The sequence below is a fragment of the Lagopus leucura genome, unplaced genomic scaffold, assembly GCF_019238085.1.
Source record: "Lagopus leucura isolate 7727_CA_CO unplaced genomic scaffold, USGS_WTPT01 Super-Scaffold_100021, whole genome shotgun sequence".
In the NCBI taxonomy this organism is placed as follows: Eukaryota; Metazoa; Chordata; class Aves; order Galliformes; family Phasianidae; genus Lagopus; species Lagopus leucura.
Genome location: NW_024962274.1, coordinates 6,579,987 through 6,601,179, shown reverse-complemented (window position 1 = coordinate 6,601,179; position 21,193 = coordinate 6,579,987). Strand labels below are relative to the sequence as shown.

The following is a 21,193-nucleotide window of genomic DNA, read 5'->3' as shown; positions in this document are numbered from 1 at the left end:
AGTAAGCACGCCTTTGAAAATCTGCAAGGGAACAGCTGTGGCACTGCCGCCCCTCGGACCCACAGTTTCTGACTCCTGCACATGTTCATCACTCCCCCAGACCTCAGCGCCAGATTTCTTTGGCACCTGCTTCTCCAGTCTTAGCGCAGAACAGGGAAGAACAGCAATACTCCTATCAATGGGAGTCTCAAAACAGCATGCTGCATCCTCTGGCAAACCTCTGCAGGAGCTCAGGGCAATGCGGACCAGGACACCCCAGAGCCCTGGCAGGGCTCCCAAAGAGTACCATACAGCACCGTGCATCTGGTCACTGAGCACTGTAACAGCCACATGGACACAAACAAAACATTTCCTTCCTGCCACCATCCAAGCCAGAGCAACAACACCTGTGCTAATCTGAGACCTCTCTTTGAACTCTGAACTGGTTCTGGCCTTTGCAAGTCCTGTAAGACCAACATCTATGAGTGCACTGCTCAAACAGGCAGCAAATACAGACAGCCTGCTCTGTCTTTGTTCAGGTTCTATAAACACTGTCACCATGCAAAATGGAAGCTCTGGTCCTGAGCATCCCACCCTTGCACCAAGCGAATGCATGATACAAGCAGCACATTTATCATACTTCATTATACTTACAACAAAATAATAAAGAGCAGTATGAAACTCATCCTCTCGCACCACCATGTACACCATCTGTGCCAACATCCATTGACACTACTGGGACTGCTGCTGCTCAAATACAGCAAGAGCTGCTAACAGCACATGTAATGACAGAGCTAACCAGGGAGCTGGCTGCCAGTGCACAACAGCAGTCACCTTTCATGGAGTGACTCCCACACCTGCATTGTGCTGCAGCAGCTCCTGGACCAGATATGTTTGCTCTCAGCTGCATCAAGTTTCCACAGAGCAGAACTGCAGCACTGTTGGTGGCCACACCTCTACTCATCAGCTACCTGCAACCAAAATGCAACAGCCCAGCAAAGGGCTTTTCCAAATGAAAAGTGGAAAGCTTTAGGGAAAAACAAAACACACCAGTTTGGCCTATGACAAAGGCACGTTTTTGGGGCCTGCTTCTCATGCTGCCTGCTACACTGCCACGAGCATGAGGCAGCCATGCTCCACATCAACTGAAGCACAAACGGTGGACATAACAATTTGAAGACTCCTAAGCCCTTCCCAAATTCAAAGCACTTTCCAAACCTAGCTGAGTCCCAGTTCAGCACAGCCTTGTGAGATGATGCAGCCAGCAGAGTTCTACACGTGGGAAAACACGAGTAGCGTGGCTCGCTGCCCTCCCGAGCCGCAGGAGCAAGCGCTAGCCAAAGGAGGATTAAAACCGGAGCTTCCTATTTCCAGCCCCATGCTCTCAGCCAATTCACATTTTCATTTTCTACAGACCACACAGTAACTACGCACCGCAATGCCGCACCCGCGCAGTCCACACCCGGTATCAGCAGTCGCATCTCAGCAGTACCTTCCGGGACGGTGCCACAGCAACCGGGCCGCCCCCGAACACCGCACTCCGGGAACGGGCCCGAGCCACCGCGGGGTCACGCCCCCCCCCGGCCCCGGCCATGCCCGGGGGGGCACAGCGCCGCGCCGCGCCCCTCCCCCTCGCGAGGGCACCGCAGAGCTCCCCGCGAGGCCGCGCCCCCGGAGCTCACCTTCCCGGCCGGCTCCTAGGGCTCCTCCCGCTTCTGGAAGCTGATGCTGGCGTACGCGCTCAGGTCGTCGCTGGAGTGGCTGCTCCCGCGCGGGGAGCGGGGCTGAGGCGGTTTCCCCCCCGGGCCGGAGGCGCCCTCCGCGGGGGGGTGCAGGTGGTGGCGGCGGTGGCCGCAGTCCTTCACCAAGTCCAGGTCGATGTAGTTGAGTCCGTTCTCCAGCGCGGCCCCCGGCCCCCTGCTAGCGGACGGCGGCTCTCCGGCGGCGGGCCGCAGCCACACGTTCTCGAAGGAGGCCGAGCTGTGGCGCTTCACCTCCTCGGCGCCTCCCGCGCCGCCGCAGGGGAACGGCGCCCCGGGACCGCCGCCGCCTGCCGCCCCGCGGGCGGTGCTCGGCGTGGACGAGAAAGTCTCGGAACTGTGCCGCCGGCGGCCGCCCTGCGGGTCGGCGCGGATCACCTTGGCGCTCTGGTTACGGCCGGGGCTGAGGCTGACGCGGGTGAAGGCGCTGCCCGCGCCGGGGCCCCCGAGCAGGGAGGAGGAGCGCGGCGGCGCCGCCGCCAGCTCGGCCGGGGACCGCGGCAGCTCGGGGGAAGCGGCGGCGGCCGGCGGCGGCTTCTCAGCGGCGGAGCGGCCCGCTCGCGCGTCGGCGTAGCCGAGCAGCGGAGCGGGCGAGGACGGCGAGGGGCTGTCGGCGCAGTCCGAGCAGGAGCCCCCCAGCTGCACGCTCACGTAGTCCCGGCCGGGGGGGGCCGCACCGCGACCCGGCCGTGCCGCGGAGGCCGCCCGCGCGGCGGCGAAGGCGCTGGGGCAGTGGGCGCGGGGCGGCCCCAGCTCCATGTTCATGTACTCTTCGGCGGCCTCCCCGCCCGGCGGCCGCGGCAGCCCCGGGGCGGCCGAGGGGAAAGGCGGCTTGTTCCCGGGGACGAACTCGATGTTCACGTACTCGCCGGGGCTCTTGGGCTCCGGGGGCGGTAGCGGCGGGGGCTGCTCGCGGGCCCGCGGCAGGGTGCTGGCCTTGGGGCCGCCCAGCGACAGCCGCGTGGGTCGCGCCAGGCGGCCCTTAGTCTGCACGGCCGTGTCCACCTTGCGCGGGGGCTGCGAGCGCGGCGCGGGACCCTCGGGGCCGCAGGGGCCGCCCAGACTGTCGCTGCTGGTGGAGGACGATGAGTCCTCGGCGGCGTAGAGGAGGCGGCCGGAGCCGAGCGCCACGCGGGGCTGGGGGCTGCCCTCCTCGCCCGCCGGCCCGCCGGCCCGCCGGTGCACGTGCTTGAAGGAGCGCGGCAACGAGAAGTAGGAGTAGATGGGCTTGTGGAGGACCGCGGCGGCCGCCTCCTCGACGCCCGGCTGCCCCGCCGCCCCGAAGTAGCAGTCGGGCGGCGTGCTGGTGGTGGAGCCGCTGGCCGGGGACATGTTGATGTAGTCGCCGCCGCCGCAGGGCAGCTTCCCTTCGTTGCTCTCCACCGAGAGCTTTGGGTGGTGGCCGGCACCGTTCGTCCAAATCTTGCCGTAGCCGGCAGAGCCGCTGTCCGGGGAGTAGCTGCCGCTGGGGGACATCATCATGTAGCCGTTGGAGTCCACCGTAGCCTGAGGGTGGCGGCCCCCTCTGCCAGGGTTGATGATTTGCTGCGGGGCTGACACGCTCTTGGGGCTCATGGGCATGTAATCACCGCCCTTGGGGGCAGCCCCACCGCTGGGCAAGGGGGCTACGCCAGGGGACATGGGCATGTAGCCATCATCCGTGTGTGGAGCAGAGTTGGTCCTATGATGGCTGCCATCTAGGTGGTGCATCTCCAGACACTCCTCAGGGTAGGAGTGAGTAGGCACAAAGGCCGAGTGCCGGTAGGAGGGCAGCCGGCTGCTGCCACAGGGGTAAGAAGGCAACATCTCCGTATACTCCTCAATGGAAGCCACCGAAGACTGGGAGGGTGTCTTCTGGTGGGAGATGGTGGGTGAAGTGCCCGCAGAGTGAGTCCGTTTCCTGAACGCCTTGTCCAAGTCAGCAATGTCCTCGCTACCGGCTCGGGGACAGCATGACGTGCTGGGATAGCGGGGCTGCTGCTGCGGGTGGCAGGTGCGTGGGATGAAGTGGCCATTGGGAGCTGCCAGGCTGCAGCAGGACGAAGCAGCCTTCCCCCCCATGCAGATGTAATTGAGCTCTTCATCGCCCCGAGCTGGTGGGGTGTGTCCTAGAGAATCCGGAGTCACACTGCGAAAAGAGTTGCGGAAATCACACGGGCTAGAACCATATTCATCAGAAGAAATAAATCCACCATCGCTAGGGGAGCCAGAAACCGAAGCACTGGACCTTCGTGGAAACAGGCAGTCTGATGTGGAGCCATGGCCACTGGTGCTGCTGGATGACAGGCTGACTGGGCTGGTGGCCGACGGGGAGCAGCGCGAGGAAGGCATTGGGATGGAACGGCTGTGGTTGAGTGGAGGATGGAGCCTGGAGTTGCCACGGTGTCTGTGTGAGTGGGTCCGGTTGGCACTGGGGCTAACTGGGCTACCATCCACCGAGGCAGGCCTTGACATGGTGCCTTCCCCATCACTGGATGCGCGGACCCGGAAAGAGCTGGGTTTGCCACCCATACCTCCTCCCCCACCGCCAGCTGGGGAAGTAGCCGTAACGCTCTCGGTTCTGGACCGGCGACTGAGCCCCACTTGGCTGGGTGGAGGGTTGTTGATGTGGTGCCTGCTACGAAGGGGCACAGAGATGGGGTTGGAACAATTGGAGGAGGACTGGCTCTTGCTGCGCGGTCGGAATTCCTCGCTCATGGCTCTCATGGCCTCCAGGATGGTTTCATGCATGTTCTGTGCCACCACAGAGTCATCCACCTGCATCCAGAACTCCCCAGGCCCGGTCACTGCCGAGCGTCCCACCTCGATGAAGAAGAAGTTCTCAGAGTGTCCGCAACGGCGGATATTGAGCAGCTGCAGCACCACAGCAGCCGCATCCGAATTCAGCTTTACGAAGCTGATGGTCTTGTTAGTCAGGCACAGGCGGTAGATGCCAATCAGGTTCTTTGTCTGGCCTAGCCCCTTAGGCTTCAGAATTACTTGCCAAACTTCCTTAAAAGCTGGGCCAGGGGCTACCTCGCCATAGCTGTCCTCACCTGCTTCCCCCAGCCCCACGCTGCTGCCCCCAAAGGTGACATCACTGTGGTGGTGGTGATGATGGTGGTGAAGGTGGTGGTGGCCCTTGGCCCTGTTGTGCAACTGCAGCAGCGCTTGGTACCAGCTCTCCTGTTCCAGTTCACTGTCAGCTGCGATGGCAAAGTGCTCGTCCTTGGTGTAGAGGGCCACCAGGTGCTTGTTCTTGGAGTCAGCCCGCTTGTTGATGTTGAAGCAGCTTTCCAATGGGATGGAGCGCTTGGGGGCCCCCGACTTGTGTCTCCATTTCTTCTCATTCTCGTAATACTCCAGCCGGGCGGGTCCAGACTCGCTGGCTGCCCTTAGCACGAAAAAGCGTTTATGCATGCTCTTGGGTTTGCGCAAGTAACCCACCTTTCTGACATCCGAGAAGAAGCCCTCGTTGTTATCTGTGGGGCTGGCCATGGCGAGACGCAGTGCTGCTGCAACCGCCGTCAGCAGTCCACAAGACCCCAAAACAGCTGAGCCAGCTGCAAAAGTCAACAACCACCCAAAATAAAATGCACACAACAATTTAAAATTAAAAAAAAAAAAAAAAAAAAAAAGGAAAAAAGCTCAGGATCCCCTTCTGAAAACGGGACGGCGGAGGGTCAGGAGCACGGAGCGAGCAGCTGTTTGGCAGCAGAGGCAGCCTCCGGGACCAGACCGGAGTTCGTGTCGCTGTTTATGCCCCAATCGCCACTACGTGCGCGTCTTTAATAAGTTACAGTCCGGTCCCGCTCAGTCCAGGCGAAAGCCGCGTCCCGGGGGCAGCCGCCGGGAGGGAGAATCGCATCCTCGGTCCGCGGGGTTCGAGTCCCCACGGGGCACGAGGTCCGGCAGCCCTTCCTCCCTCAACTTTACCTCCGCGAGCTGCGATTCTTGTTGCAGATTAAATATCCTCTCGGGGGCGGAGATTGTTTTGCAAAGTCCGGGGTTTGCACCCAAAAAAAAAAAAAAAAAAAAAAAAAAAAAAAAAAAAAAAAAGCACGCTTCTTCCCCCCCTCCCGAATTAAAAAAAAAATAAAATAAAATAAAAAAAGAAACCAACAGGAAAGCCCCGCAGCACAGCACAGCACAGCCGCCCCCCAGGCTCAGCGCCGCGGCTGCTGCTGCTGCTGCTCCCGCTCGGGCGCGCGGAGGAGGCTGCCGACCCCATTCAGTCCCATCTCGTTAGGCAGAGAAAGTGCCATTTCCACACGGAACGCGACCCCGGCGGCGGCAGGAGGGGAAGCAGCCCGAGCGCGGCACGAACATCCCCTCTTCCTCCTCCTCCTCATTCCAGGAGGCAGTGCCTCAGCGGCCGGCGGCACGGCTCCCTCCCGCGCCCCAGGCTGGCAGGGGACGCGGGCACGGCCGCGACGACTCGCTCCACGCCGGCTTCTCCGCGGAGTTTCCCTGCGCCCCGCACCGAAACGGGTGCCGGAGGCCGCGCTTCGCTCTCCGGCCCCTCCGCCCGCCGCCGCGGCTCAGGCTCGCTGCGAGCAGAACAACACGTGACGGCGCCAGCGCGTGGACCATCCCCGAGCCGCCGCCGCCGCCAGGCTCCCGGCCAGCCCAGCGCCGCGGCCCCGCGGCCCGCCCCGCCGCTCCCCGCCCTCAGTCAGCGCGGCCGCGGGGGCCGCCACCGCCGAGCCCGGCCCCGAGCCGCACCGCCCGCCGAAGGCCGCGCCCTCATTGGTGCGTCCGCCCGTCAGTCACGGCGGCGGCGGGGAGGTGGGGCCGCGCCGAGGCGCGTAGCAAGGAGGCGTAGATGCCATTCGGCGGCGTGTTATTTATAAGCGCCAGCGGCGGCCTCTGCAGTGTGGCGGGCTTGCGGCGCGAGGCGGGGATCCGCCCTCCTTCGCCTCGCAGCAGGGCAGGGCAGGTCCGAGCGCCGAGCCGGCCCGAGCGCCGCTGCGCCTCGGGAGCGTTTCCGGCTCTTACGTGGCTCGAGCGCGGCTGCTCCTCCTCCGCCGTGCCGCGAATAGCGCCGGGGAGGTTCGGCCCCGTCGAGGCACGGAGCCCCATGGGGCAGAAACATCGGGTGTGTGTTCCTAGCTGAGGGAATCTCTTTTAATTTCTTTTCCCCGAGCAGCTGTCTATTCTCCCGCATCGTTCTGCGCTAAATGGAACCGAATAGCCAACGTACTCTGCAGCTTAGAGGGCTGAAACGTGCTGCATGCGTACCTCCCGTCGCCGAGTAGGAAACAAGTGCTGCAAGCCAGCTCCGGGAGATGCGCTGCTCAATGCTGCCACCTGCAGGGCAGCCCCCGCTCCGTCGCTCTCGCAGAGCTCAGGGCAGGGTCTCCTCCATGCTATTTCTCCAGAACACAGACTTCTACTGCCGTTACCAGCTTTGCTGCGAAGGATCTCGTGGCTGTACGGCTGTCTGAGATTGCCACTCGGCAGCTCGGAATAGAAAGGCTTGCCCGACACATTTGCACTCATGTAGAGATCTGAGGGGATGCAGGCCGTGCCGCTAGCCATCTTACAGCTGACCCAAACCACAGCATCATTTAAAGGCATCCACACAATGATGCTTCGTAATGCAAGAGCAGAATCCACCTGCTGAGACCAAAGGTGTGAGCAGACAGTAATCCATGCCATACCACTGATGTGATCTCATGCTTTCCTATACACAGTAGTTTGCCATGACAGAAACAAATGTTTGTATTGAAAATAATTCCATTCCTTGTACCTTGAGACAGTCACTACATCTTGGAACAGGATGATGGGAAGTTAGTTCCCCATTCATGGCACAGTGGGACTGACTAAAGCCAATGGGCAGAACTGTGGCTACTACTGCAGCCATGTTGCAGTGCAAAGGCTGTGGTTCCTAGGGCAAGAGGAGAGCTCCTAAACCTCCTTTCCCTGTCCTCCAGAGGCATGGGAGTGCATGCTCGTGCATGGAATAACATGCAGTTTTAATTAGATATTTTGCACATAATAGACAAGGCTATTAAGTAATAAATTCCATTTGCTATGCCCCATTCTTTGTCTTCTAAAGGATTCTGATGCATTTAGCAAGCACTAGATCATACAAATGGAACGATCTCCTGACAGAGGACAAAATCCACCTGACGTGTAGTGTTGCACAAGGACGCAGAGCTCAGGATGAAAGCAGAAGGCAGTCCTGTCCACAGCATGTGCTCTGTTTACCTCCTTTCTCTTCAATAGCAACATGACTGACCCAACAGACACATTAACTTTTGGTTGTTCTTGGCTGTTTTTCAGCGGGATCCACTGTGCGTCCCAGAAGAGTTTTCAAACTTTATGTTCCAATTCACATATTTTGTCTAGTAGAACAGACAATAACCAACACTTCCAGCATATTTTCAAGCACTTTTGTTTTTCGGAGATAGATTACATCACACCAGACTACATCTCAGAATGACTGGGTTGGGGTTTTTTTGGTTTTTTTTTTTTTTTTTTTTTTTTTTTCCTCCTCTGAGCTCCGAAGGTCTGAAACACCACACTTCTCAGTAAGGTAAGCACACACCAGCAGACGAAGGAGAAGAATGTATCCTTGCTTTTTACATATAAATATCCCCCTGCTTTGACAGTGAACCTGTGAGAATTCAGGCTGCACAATTAATATCAGAGGGGTTCACATGATAGAATATTCTGGCAGTAAATCAAGAGAGGGTGAAGCGCAGCAGGCCACTCAGGCTCTTGTCCACGTGGGCTATGAAGATCCCCAGGCATAAAGATCCCTCACTAGGCAAACTACTCTAATGGTGGACCTCCCTCACTGTAAGGAAGACTTATGTTTGAACACAGTTTTCAGTATTTCAGTCTGTGCCTGTTGCCAGTGGGCATCACTGAGAAGTGCCCAGCCCTGTATCCCTCCTACCAGGTATGTCTGCACATTGACAGTTTGGATCTGGCCCTTGTTCCAAGGCTGACTTCATTGCATGTTTTATTTGCTTAAGCTCATTCGTAGTATTTACTTTCCTCTACATTCAACACTCAGGATGAAACTTGCATAACTCTTTCAAAAATAGCATAGTCGACTGTAAGCTAGTTAAATCATTACTTGAGTAAACAAGCTGCTTGATTTCTATTAAAGGAGTGGTAGTAATATCATGAGTATGACAGAAACACAGAACAGAACTTACATCCCCAACTTCTACTGTCATCTCTATGGCAAACTGAGCACACTGATGGAATAGCTAATGACAGCTCTCAAATGTATTACATTACAAGTAGTAAGCTTATCTGATAGTACTTGTATTTAACTGTGTCACAGTAATGAGAACAAAAAAAAAAAAAACAAACATTTTAGTCATCTTTTTCATCTGTTGCTTATTAGAATTGTTTCTGCAGTGTATTTTCTGCAGATTGGCCAGTACACACATAAAACAGTTTTACTGGTATCAACATACAGAGTATGCACTAATTACATGAAATATTTAATTTGTAATAGTCAATTAACCAGCTCTTATCTTAAAAATAGTGTTAATATATACCTTATTATTTTTCTACCTCCTTAAGTATGGCTCTGTTTAAAGAAGCAAAGAAAGATGAAACATCATTCCTATGCCTTCCATTTGGGAATCTGGCTATCCCAGAGAAGCATCACTAAACTAACAGGAAGCTAAATGATACTTTTGGATAATTCCCAAACTACACTGATTAACCTTCAGCTCTGCATCTATTATCTTTAGATTTCCATCTTGTAATATCTTCTGAAAAGTGTCAGTGCTTCACAGACTTCTTTTTTGCTTTAATTCTTCTTCTGTCTCCACAGACAAAATTGCCTGGAGCAATTGCATGAATTTCAAGAGTTACAGAATCTTTTATCCAATTTATAATAATTTTTGTCTGTTCTGGTATTAAGGCAATTGTCTCAGGTGGCTTTTGCATAAGTCCACCTTTTTTTTTTTTTTTTAAAGCCCCTGTAGCAAAGTCCATAGAGGGTGTGAAAAACAAAGCCTAAGAGGCAGTTTTGCCCATGGTTGCTTGAAGATGGCACAGAATCATAGAAGCTGTTAGCTTGGGAAAGACCTCTAAGATTGTCTAGTCTAACCATCCACCTACCCTCAACACTGCCCACTAAACCATGTTCCTTAGCACATGTACCTTGAACACCTCCAGGGACAGTGATTCTACCACCTCCCTGGGCAGCCTGTGCCACTGCCAGACCTGGAGTTGCTCTGCTTATGATTAAGGCTTCCTTAAGTTTTCACTCATGCAATAGGAAAACTTAATTGCAGCATAATGATTTTAAAGGGAAAATACTTCCTAAGTTCCTGGTCTTTCAAAGAATTACTGTGGGTTCAAAGCATTACACTGTGCTCTGCTCACTTTTTTATAAAATGTAAACAGAGAGGAAAAAGCAACTCTGACCTAGTGTATTCAGTGACAAATTGAGCTAACTACTTGTTCAAGTGTAGCTGATCTTAGAATTTTGAGGTATCCCTATGAAAACAGTTCAGCACTCTTATAGAGGTCAAAAAACCACCAAGAACAAATATATTAGAAATTAACAGGTAAAAGACAAAATGTTGTAAATGAATAAATCTATTGTACACTTTGCCTTAGCCTACTATGGGAAATTCTACTTTCTAGTTTTGAGAACACCATTAAAGAATTGGAAGAGATGAGAATATGTGATAAAAGGCAGGTCAAGCTAACTTAACAGTCTAAGATTTTTCAGGCTGGAAAAAGAACGCTTTGGAAGTGATGTGACATATCTGCAAATATCATTCCTGGCAAGGAGAAGGTGAAAGATTGATTGTTTCAAGACACAAGATGAAAGACACAAAACAATAAGCCTCAAAACAAATATGAAGCTACTTTTCCAGATAAGGTCAATGAACTCAGGAAATCACCACCAAAGGATGCCATGACTTGGGAAAAAAAAATATATATATATCAGCAGATTGGGACCTGGAGAAAAGTCTGTCAACGCAATACAAAGGTACACAACCGGCTGCAAAACTGCACCAGGTACAGATCTGCAGAAGCTGTGAGGCTTTTTTAGTTAAGCATTGTTGCTTACGGGCAGTACTTGCACATGCATCTACAGAGCTGTTGGCCACTGTCAGTAACACCAAGCCTACATCAGCCCTGGTATTATTCAGCACATGCTTATGCTTCTACAATAAACTTTGCAAGTGTTCTGGCTGATCTGAACTCTGTGTCTTCCATGTTTGAACCCACAACCTAACCTATAGTAAGACAAAAATACTGCAAGAACAACAGACAATTTAATGAAAATTCATATGCATGATACACACAATAGGGATTACTAATCTAAGTGTATTGTAATTCTAGAATTCTTATTATCCCAGTGCTTCAGGATTTTCTCCTAGTTGGGAAGCACAATCTAGCCTCTACTTCCAAGTCAAAATAAGCCCATCCCATCAGTGAGTGCAATTTTGAAATTAATTACAGTACTAGACTAAATGCTATATCTTTTCAGATCACACATGATATAGGAGCTTTCGTTGGACAAAACATCATTTGTTTTGCATGTATTTCTTACTGATTTTATGTTATGAAAGATGGTCGGTGGAGCCCAACTTTCAGAAGGTTACACCAGAGAAGAAATGTTGAGCTTACAAAGCACAAACTCAGCAGGATGCATTTCAGCAATCTTCAGGATGTAACATGGCATAACATAAGAGGCTGTGTCAAGTCCAGGCTCAGTAGCCTCTAGAGTGAGAGCACAGCAGGTGATGAAGCAGTAGATGTGAGGATATCCTCATCCATTTTTAAACACTGCACTTTATTGTTCTCTACATTTTAGGAAACACACATTTATAAACAGTGATATTCATTCCATATTATTTAAACAGGGACATCTATGAACCTGCCAAATACTCCTTTAAGATACTATAGTAAGGACTTCTTAAAAGATCTACTGGACAGGGAATGACTCCAAGTACAAAGTGAATGACTTACTGAGAATCCTATACCTTTCCTAAACCATACTACCTGAACAGTTTCTGGGATAAGGCCCAGGAAATATCCACAAGCTCCTGTATAGTGCAAGTGGCACTAATATAGTAACTTCACTAAAAATACACTGTTCTACATTACACCTCTCATGCAAAAAGCCTTTGTGCACGTGAAAATTATAATCATGCTGCCTTCCACAGCAAGTGGTCTCTCTAGACTGAACCAAACTTTCCATGGAGTCATCTCAACTAGATGCAGTTATCAGTCCTCGTCTGTTACCTCCTCCTACCTGATTTCTGCACCACCTTTCTAACCATTACCCCCATAGCCTTATGTCAGTGAGCAAGAAGTTGCATGGGAAATGCTTAGCTAGAGTCATCATCCAGAGGTGCAAAGGTGCACCTGCAGCTGATTGAAGTGCATTAGCTGCAGTTTTTCAAGCTTTTTTAAACTTCAAATATAAAACTACAGCATAACCACACATAAGCACAGTGGTTATTGTGCTTTATTTTGGACTGGTTGGAGTGAGAACAGAGGGCTGTATCAAGCACTGAAAAAATACTTATCTTCATGTATGTCCAAAAATGAGCAAGTATACCTGCATGTACACACATTGTCATGCAAAGGAAAGCACTAGAAGAACTTAACCTCCATTTTCATGTTAAAATAACGTTCTTACTAGTTCCAGAACTCAAAATTGACTAATCCCAGACAAAATGAAATTTAAGACTTGTAGACAAAATCCAGTTGACAGTTTTGAGTTCTGTTTGCATGAAGAAACTCAAACAAATTTTTTCTTCCTCACCACCACTCATGTTTTGCAAAAAGTGCCTTTTGAGATTCCTGGGAGCTTAACAACAGGGAAATACATTCTTCTTCCTGATTGCCAGAAAGAAAAATACGGAGCAGGCTGTCATTCAAGTCTTGATCTAGCTATAAAACAATTATTAAGCCCATTTTACATAAAAAACAGGCTTGTATATCAGTTCAAAGTGTTTCATTAGTAAACTGAGAAGATCCAAGACACCAGTCACTCCAAGACCAAAGTAAACTCAATTTGTTTACACTGAAAATATTCCAGCAGAAAGGAAAAATGTAGCATATAGAGAAAGAAAAGGAAATAGTAATTTATGTACAAATGTTTATCTGGAAAAGATGTATTAGCTGAATTAAAGAAAGTGTCCTGGGAGAAGGATGAGATACAATCAACTGAAAAACAAACATCACAAATCATTCACCTGAGTTTAATTTTTTCCCCCAATTCTGACAACTGTTTTAGAAAACCTGGACTATGTCATGTGCAGTTTACACAGCCTCTCTGAGAATCAGAATTGACAGGTTATACTATTCCTATATGGGAGTTCTCAGGTTCTTGCATTCTTTCCTGTTTTTTAGCTACAGTCTGTAATCAACCTAGGACCTGCAGCTTAAATCCCAAAATTATAAGCATAAAAGTTCTAATAGAGTGCTATCATTGCCAACATCAGATTTATCAAAAAATAAGCAAGGTTATCTAAATCAAATGGTATTAAATACATACTGGTCTCCTCTGTGCATTTAACTAAATTAGAGAAAGCTATTTGTTGCCTTAATACTGTATTCAGCTTGACATAGCTTATAAATACAGAGCAGGATTTCCATCTCTTCCACTAATTACCCCTAGAAATTTAAATCTAATAAGTGAGCTAGCAAGCCCTACTTTTTTTTTTTTAATTTGGAAACCAAAATACAGATCTTCTAAGAAATTCAGGTTGAATTCTGATACTTTTTTGTTTGTTTGTTACAGAGGGCCTGCAAAACGCTATTGTGTAAACTGGACTTTTGTAATTTATTTCACTATGCATTCACAAAGCCCCACACACAAGGATTAATAACAGCATTTAATACATATAACAAATACATGAGTACAACATATTGCTCTGCAGTTATTGCTATTAGGTGATTTTCTAGCACTCAAAAGGATTTTGCTTCTCTTTGGCATGCACAGTGCTACAGTAAGTCCAACCAATTAACCATCTCTGCTGACAAGCAGAAGGTCTCCATGCCTATTATCCTCTGCTAGCTTTTCCAACCACTTAATTTATTAATTCTTGGGAATGTTTGAGTTCATTTACATAAATACATCCTCCCCTCCTATTATGCTATCACATGCACTAGATTTTTTTTCCCCTACAGAGCACTACTGAAAATTGTTAATGGCCAGCAGACAGAGTTCATGATGCCTTTCCATACCATCCAAACATAGCCAATCTCACAGCACCCTCTTCTCAAAGTTTCTTTAATCAGATTAACAAGTTTGCATTCGCACAGAAAGGACAGCAAGCCACTGTTTGTCACCCAAGACACGCAACCAGCTAAGGAGAGGAGGGTCTCAAAGTAGGCAGTTCTTGCATTCTTTGTCTCTGGGTGTAGGTAGGCAACAAAACTCTGCCATTGATGGAGCTGGACAGACTAAAGGTACCAGCAGAACACAATTGTGAAATCTGGGAAAACAAGCCAATTATGGAAACAGCTGGGGACCCATGAAATAGGTTGTCTGCATTTGACTGATTTCCAGGCCTTCCCTTGGTGAGACTACAGCACTACGAGGAGATACACTGGAGCACCATGAACACACTCTTGACTTTGCATCTTGTATCAGAAGAAAGCCAGAGGCAAAGCTCTAAAACAAGGATTGAGTTGCAGAAGACAGACCCGAGGTCACACCCTGAAGGAATTTTACCTTTACTGCTCTATTGGAGGTCCCTTACCTCAAGGTATCTCTAGAGCAGTTTTACTTGTTTTCTCACCCAGTATCCCTATAATTTTGCAGCATTTGTATTCCTCTAGCTTTTCACATAACTTCTGTATATATTGCCTTCTCTTATACACACAAAGCTAGTGCAAATAATGTGAAGTAAAATATTTTACTTAATTCAGTACCTTTTGCACCCTGTCATTTCCTGGTAGTTACTGACAGCATTCATAGAGGCTGCCTGCAGGAGCCCCTTCTCCATGCATCGATCCTTTTCCTGCTTTCTCATACTGAAGTCTTTAAGGATCATAATTTTCCAGTTTGAATATTTTTACCCAAAATAAAGACCAGAACATGCTACTAAGGATTTTCTGATGTACGCAGCTGCCTTGCTTGTTCCCTCTTTCACAGGATTAGACTATGAGTGAATATAGTTGCCTGGCTGATTTGTCTCTTTATTCCACCACTTCTAAAAATAGCACGCAGGAGATAGCAAAGGAATTGGGAATTTACACAAGGACAGGATACCTCTTGGGCTTTTTAATCCTTTAAGAATTATTTAGCAGCGATTATAGATTTGAGACTGACATCTCAATACAATGAAACCCTCAATTTATCCATGCTATCTGCAAGGCTCCAGTTGTTGCACAATTCTATAGCCATAGAGTTTGTTGCCATTAATCACTATTCTATAGGATAGAATTAATTCAATCTCAGCTTCTGTTGTTTCAAACAGATGTTTCTGGCCACACAATGACAAAGATCTACTGAAATACATGAGCAGAGTATAAATAATGTCTTCCTGAGTCTGCAGAACAACCTGAAAAAAAGTTAATTGAGAGGTCTGTTTCACCCTAATCATCTCAAATGGTTGTCAAGTCTGGAAACTAAAAGATAAGTTGAAATGTTGCCTTCAGTAATTATTCCTATACATAGAATTCCAGCAGAAGCATCCAGCTTTTGTTCATAACCTTCAGTCCAAACCTGCCCATTTGGTGGAAAAATTAAAAAAAAAAATAAATCAATATCCCAAAGGAATTCATTCTCATTATGAAACAATTTCATACTTAACTAACTTCAAGTGTCTTTTGACTTTAATTAAATGGGATCTACAGTAGCTTCTTTTGTTACTTCAGTGCTATAGCAAACTTGGTGTAAAAACATAGGTCCAACTTGCTAAACAGCTTTTAGCCTTCTGGGCACCAGGCTCCTGTGTATATGTGCTACAGCAAAACACAGCTTCACTGATCAGCCACAGACTGGCTTTGGTAGGAATTATTTGCACTACCTTACTGAGACCTCTAAAAATACAAGATATTAATCATGCTTTCTTCCAGCCAAACCTGGTGACTGCTACTGGTATCAGCAGTTCAGAATTTGCTCTATAGACACACTCTCTGATGGGTGCAGCTGATGAACTGGATTGTAATGTCTAATTCTGCCAGCCTATTGGAGATCTACACAACTCAACTCGTGCCAACAACACAGCAAACAGCAGGGATGTCTGCTCCACACTTTGGGAGTCCTGCACTTCATTCATAGCTCTGACTAACGCACATCAGGCATCCGAAAGACAATATGCATACATGAAAAACGTAAAGACTGAAGCCTTAAGACTTGTGAAGTTCTCTGTTAGAAGCACATTTCTCTAGAAGAGTAGTGGAGGACTACAGTTGACTCTATGGAAGCAGCTTTATACAGCTAAGACTTCACATGTACTTCCCACAGCAACAGTTATTTAGAACAAAGAACAGAATGCAAGAGAGTAAAATAGGAGTTGATGAACATGGGAAATACCCTAAAAAAAAAAAAAAAATCAGACATAGAAAAGCACTGGCCCAGAGATACAGCCCATCCACCCAAAACACCTTGCCTTGGGGAGAGAATAGAGCACTGAGTTTTGGGGCACTATGCTTTGTTTATAACATTTTATGCAGATTTCCAGGTCATTAAGGACCCTGTCAAGGTCTTTCACTTAGGAATACACAATTCCTACTGAAGTAACCTCACTGAGAAGAGAGCACGTTTTACAATCTCAGAAATATGCCAACCCTTTAGCACATTTTCCTTACTGAGTACCAAGTCAAGCTACATACAGTAAATACTGCAGAGGGCATAGAACTCCTGACCAGCCCCTGGCTGAATCCCATCCTGTAGCTGCATTGAAGGGGAGTAATTTCAGTGGAATCAGCAAAAAGTTTGATTTTGTATTGGTGCAGTATTCACTAAGTGCCTTTAGTGCATAGTATAACAGGCAGCTCTGTTGCTGGTGACCTTAATACTACTGATTACCACACAGTTTGTTGAGTAAGCACTGCATAAGTGAGCAAGTGGAAAGCACATCCATGGAATAAAGATAACACCACATCAATATGTCATTGTTAAGTTTACAATAATCCAAAAATGTTTGTTAAACTAGAAGAAATTTCATTCATACCATGTGAACCCTCTTCCTTGTCAGCATTAAGGCAAATAGCCTCTACAGAGCAATCTCATGATCAAAGACTGCAGAACCATACAAGCAACAAGGAAGCTAGGGTTTGCATATGTGCTTAATTATAGTTCACTGACTATTAGGGACTGTCTTTAAGAGCGTTTCCTTCACAAAGCCAAAGATCTGCTATCAGTACCTGAACAGATGACTTTCAGCATGCAAGTGCTGATTTCAACAACTCTAATGTAATCACAAAAAAATCTTCTGTGCAGATTACTATTCCCAGGTTGTAATTTGTATACACAGAACTAATGGTCTAACGTGACCTAAATAGGGAATGCCACATTGTTTGTTGAAAATGCAAATAGTTAAGGACCTTGAAAATAGTGGTTGCAGAGGTCACCTCACTGATCTGTTATCAAAGCTTGCATAATTAAGTGGATGCCACAGCCATTAACTTGCATATGGGTTTGTGTATGTCAGAGCAGGCCAGCTTAATCTAAAGGTGAATTCAATAATGTTATGCTGAATTGCAGTCCACAAAGCCTATGATTAAGGGTCAGCACACCTGGCTTCTGATTTGATGTCAGCTGCTAACCTTTCTTTGACCTTACTCCCTGCAGACTTTGACTATCACTATGGATATTTTACAATGTCATTCTGCTGATTCTCACAATGCAGCAAGAAGTATCACATAGCTTCACCTTTACTAAGTTAATTTCAAGACCTTCTCAGTGTTCACAGAAAACTAGCAATTTCCTAAAACAGCAGTGAGTTGTCATCTCACATAGGGAGGACTTGGATGGAAATCACAGGAAAGCTTTCTTCTCCTTTTTCAAAATAACCAATTTATCCATTAGCCAGTGTGATCTGTAGAATTTGCATGCTTTTCATAACAGCACTGGTGACTAAAATTCATTCTTCCTTAGTATAGCAGTGTGAAACAAACAGCAGAAAATTTTGCTTACGCTATGTAGGAAATCATTCACACTGCATGAGATTTCCTCCTTTACTGACTTTTATTGTTCTCCCATTTATTCATTTCCCTATATTTGGCAGGTTAGCATCTCATTTTTTTTGTTGATAGGCTGAAGCTTCATGCCCTTGAGTAGGACAGCCCAAAAACAAACCAAGTCTGTTGTGACCTACAGCTGCCTGCATATAAAAGGAAAAAAAACTCTCAACTTGGCTTTCCATTTGCATCAGAAAATCTGTTCATTAGAAACAGTTCCTAATCTTAAATGGTTCTCTAAGCTCCATACCAACTGATTCTCCTCAAAAACAAACAAAAAAGTTACAATTCAGAAAAGTAAAAGGTGGGTAATTACACTCATATACCACACTATATCATTTCCAAAAACACAAAGGAAGGGATCACTAGGATTTACTCCGTATTAGAAAAAGATGCATGGAGAATTTGATAGCTGTGTATTTCAGGAATACTGACCAGTTAGAATACACCATGGAATAGACTACAGAATACTCAACTGCTATTTCATGTGAACAATACACCATAGGCTGATTTACAGAAAAAAATAAAGTATTCCAAGTAATATATTGACATTCATAGATAGGCATTTTGTCTATATTTCAGTTCACAAAAGCCTCAAAAAGTATCTTACGCATTAAGATACACAAAATGAAGTGTTTCTTTTAGATTACCAGTTATCAACTCCTACCTTTCTTGCACGTACAGGGAAAACAGGGCTTAGTTATGGAAGCTGGCAGCCCCATAAAATGTATAAACAGTACCAGGAGACTGTGAACCCATTTGATGTTCCTAGTTCAATGAAGCAGTATAACAATTCTACCTCCACTTACAGCGTACATATCATAATCTACAAACAACTAGATACCACATCACTCTATAACAGACAAAGCCTATTGGGAAGCAGCTGAAACTAGTATGAATTTAGAGCTTACCATCTACAGCAGGAGCTGCAAGTCTTAAGCAGGGACTGAAGTTGCTGTTTGCATGACAGACATTTCAGTGAGGCTTTACATCTTGGAATCTGGAGGTTTTGTTTGGAGGCCATTCATAACTGCTTTTCCAGTTTCAATTAGGCCCACTAAGGAAGACATTATTTCCACACCCCACTGGAGGAAGGCTCAGACCTTCTAGTTCTGAGCAATTGTTTTATGAACACTACTGGCACATGCAGGTGAAATTACTGATCTTCTCCATCATAGTTGTGCACCCAGCAGGTGAAGGGGAGTAATCTCCAACAACAAATAATGAAAAACAGCTGAGGCAGAAAAGGGCAGGCATCTGAGGGCTGGCACAGCTGCAGCCAGTAGGGGAAAGTGGGGCTTCCCAGTTCTTCAGGCTGAGCACCTTACAGTCCCCAGGGTGCCCAGGTCCCTGCCCCAGCACCCTCTCCTCCCAGGGAAACCCATGATGCTCCAGCTTGACTCTCAGAGCTTATTTTCTGTGCAGTCATCTTTCATCTTCACTTATTCCTCCAAACAATTCTTGCTCATTTTTATTTCCTTTTTTTTTTCTGTCTGTTAAAAAGAAAAGCAGCTGTCAAACAGACCTAGTACAGTCCTGCAAAGCCTGATAGTTCTTTTTCTCTCTATTAATATTTTTCAACCAAAATAGGCATACTGTAATTTAAAGCCCACCTGGTTCTCAAAACAGGGCTTAACACCTGTGCTGGCTCTCTACAAAAGAGAGAACATAGTCCTTCATAGCCACTTCTGCTAGATTACCTTTGCTATCCAGTCTATCCATCTCATTAGAAAAAACTACCCAAAGCAAAAGGACTTTCCATGTAAGGCATAGAGAAGGTACAGACATTTGCTGGATGTCATGCAGCCATTCTCTCCTACATCCATATCCATAATGTCCATATCTGTAAGCCTTCTAATAGCACCAGCAACTGTCTGCAAAAAGTACGTTGCATTTGCTTCCCATGCAGGCTCTCACTGGCATATACAGCAATCTCATTTTGCTTTGTGTGGAACTTTCATATTTTTTCCCCCATTATGAGTCCCAACAGCCCAGATTGATAGCAGACCCAGCTGTCCTTTATAATTACATTTTAATGACTTAGGATAGTTGTTTGCATTTTGGCAACTTGTTTAATAGTGATGACATTTAAATTGTCACAACTAGGCTTCAAAGTTATCAATTTATTAGATGATCAGGAAACTTCACACCCATTGTGGGGTACTATTTTGGCTGCAAATTCAGTAATCCATCAGCACACTGATTTGTGTAATGAAGGTTATTTCATAGGGATATGCTTTAGTTAATTCAGCCCTTAAATGCAGCAACTTGCACAAATTAAGAAGGTTCTGATTACCTGTTTACTATGGCTACAGATTGACAGATACTCTAAAAACAGACATTGTGTTTTGTCTTCTGGTACTTTCTTCATTTCAGTGTACTCTTTCATATATTCTGAAGTTATGATTACTTCAGAGAAACTTTTCTTTCACACACCAATAGATACACTCAAGTACAGCATAGATTATGCACATGGAAGGTTTTTTTTTTTTACTATTTCACTTCCCCCAACCTAACACTGCATAAGAACACATGTTCAACTTCTTATAAAACAGTAGAAGTTATGAGTAGCAGACAGATTTACCCCAATTTCCTACTCTAAATATCCAGTTTAAACCAGAACACTTGCTCCACCAGCACATTCTCAACACCACTTGGCTACTCCTCTCCCTCCCTGCTTCCTATTTCCAACTTAACAGTCTCAAGTCTCCCTAGCATCTTCCTGACCAGCTACCTGGAAGAGAAACACCACGTGGCACAGGCCTGTAAAGCCATGTCCTTACTCACAAAGCTGCTGATGCAGTGGGTATCATGACCACTACATGCGGGAGCCACAGGTAGCTGCAGGGAGCAGTTGTTCTGCCCATAAGCAATGCACAGTTCTGGCAGATGCAACTCAAATGGGTTCATCGATTCAAAAGTTAACATGAGAGGCAATTCTACCTACATATTAGCCACACATTCATTTCTTCAGAAAATGAAATTAAATCCATGTTCCTATATGGCTGATGACTGATATAAACATGGGTACATCAGCCATCTCTGAGGAGAGCAATGCTGACAGGAGCAGGAAGGGGAATAACACTTGCTGCCAAGCTCCCAGCATCAGAAGTGCCTCCACTGGAAGGTACCATGTGCATGCAAACTCACATCCTTTGTGCTCCAACCTACTTCAGGGACACAGCCCAGGTAAGAGGATCTGCCAAGAATCTCCCTGCAGAGAGGACTGTCTTTAACACATGAACAGTGAAAAATTCTAACAAAAGTACCTTTTTTTAAAAAAAAAAAACACACACTTTTGACTGACTTTTCCCCCTTATTATGGGCATCACCTT

The 21,193-nt window shown here is 47.2% G+C and overlaps 1 protein-coding gene across 1 annotated transcript in view; it reads right to left on the bottom strand.

Moving 5' to 3' along the window:
* Positions 1 to 21,193, bottom strand: part of IRS1 (insulin receptor substrate 1) — a 301,946-nt gene that overhangs the window by 274,255 nt on the left and 6,498 nt on the right. Inside the window, exon 2 of the mRNA XM_042878376.1 lies at positions 1,662 to 5,281. Within this exon, the coding sequence (XP_042734310.1) occupies positions 1,677 to 5,216 (3,540 nt within the window). The 5' untranslated portion in view covers positions 5,217 to 5,281 and the 3' untranslated portion in view covers positions 1,662 to 1,676. The remainder of the gene's footprint in view (positions 1 to 1,661; positions 5,282 to 21,193) is intronic.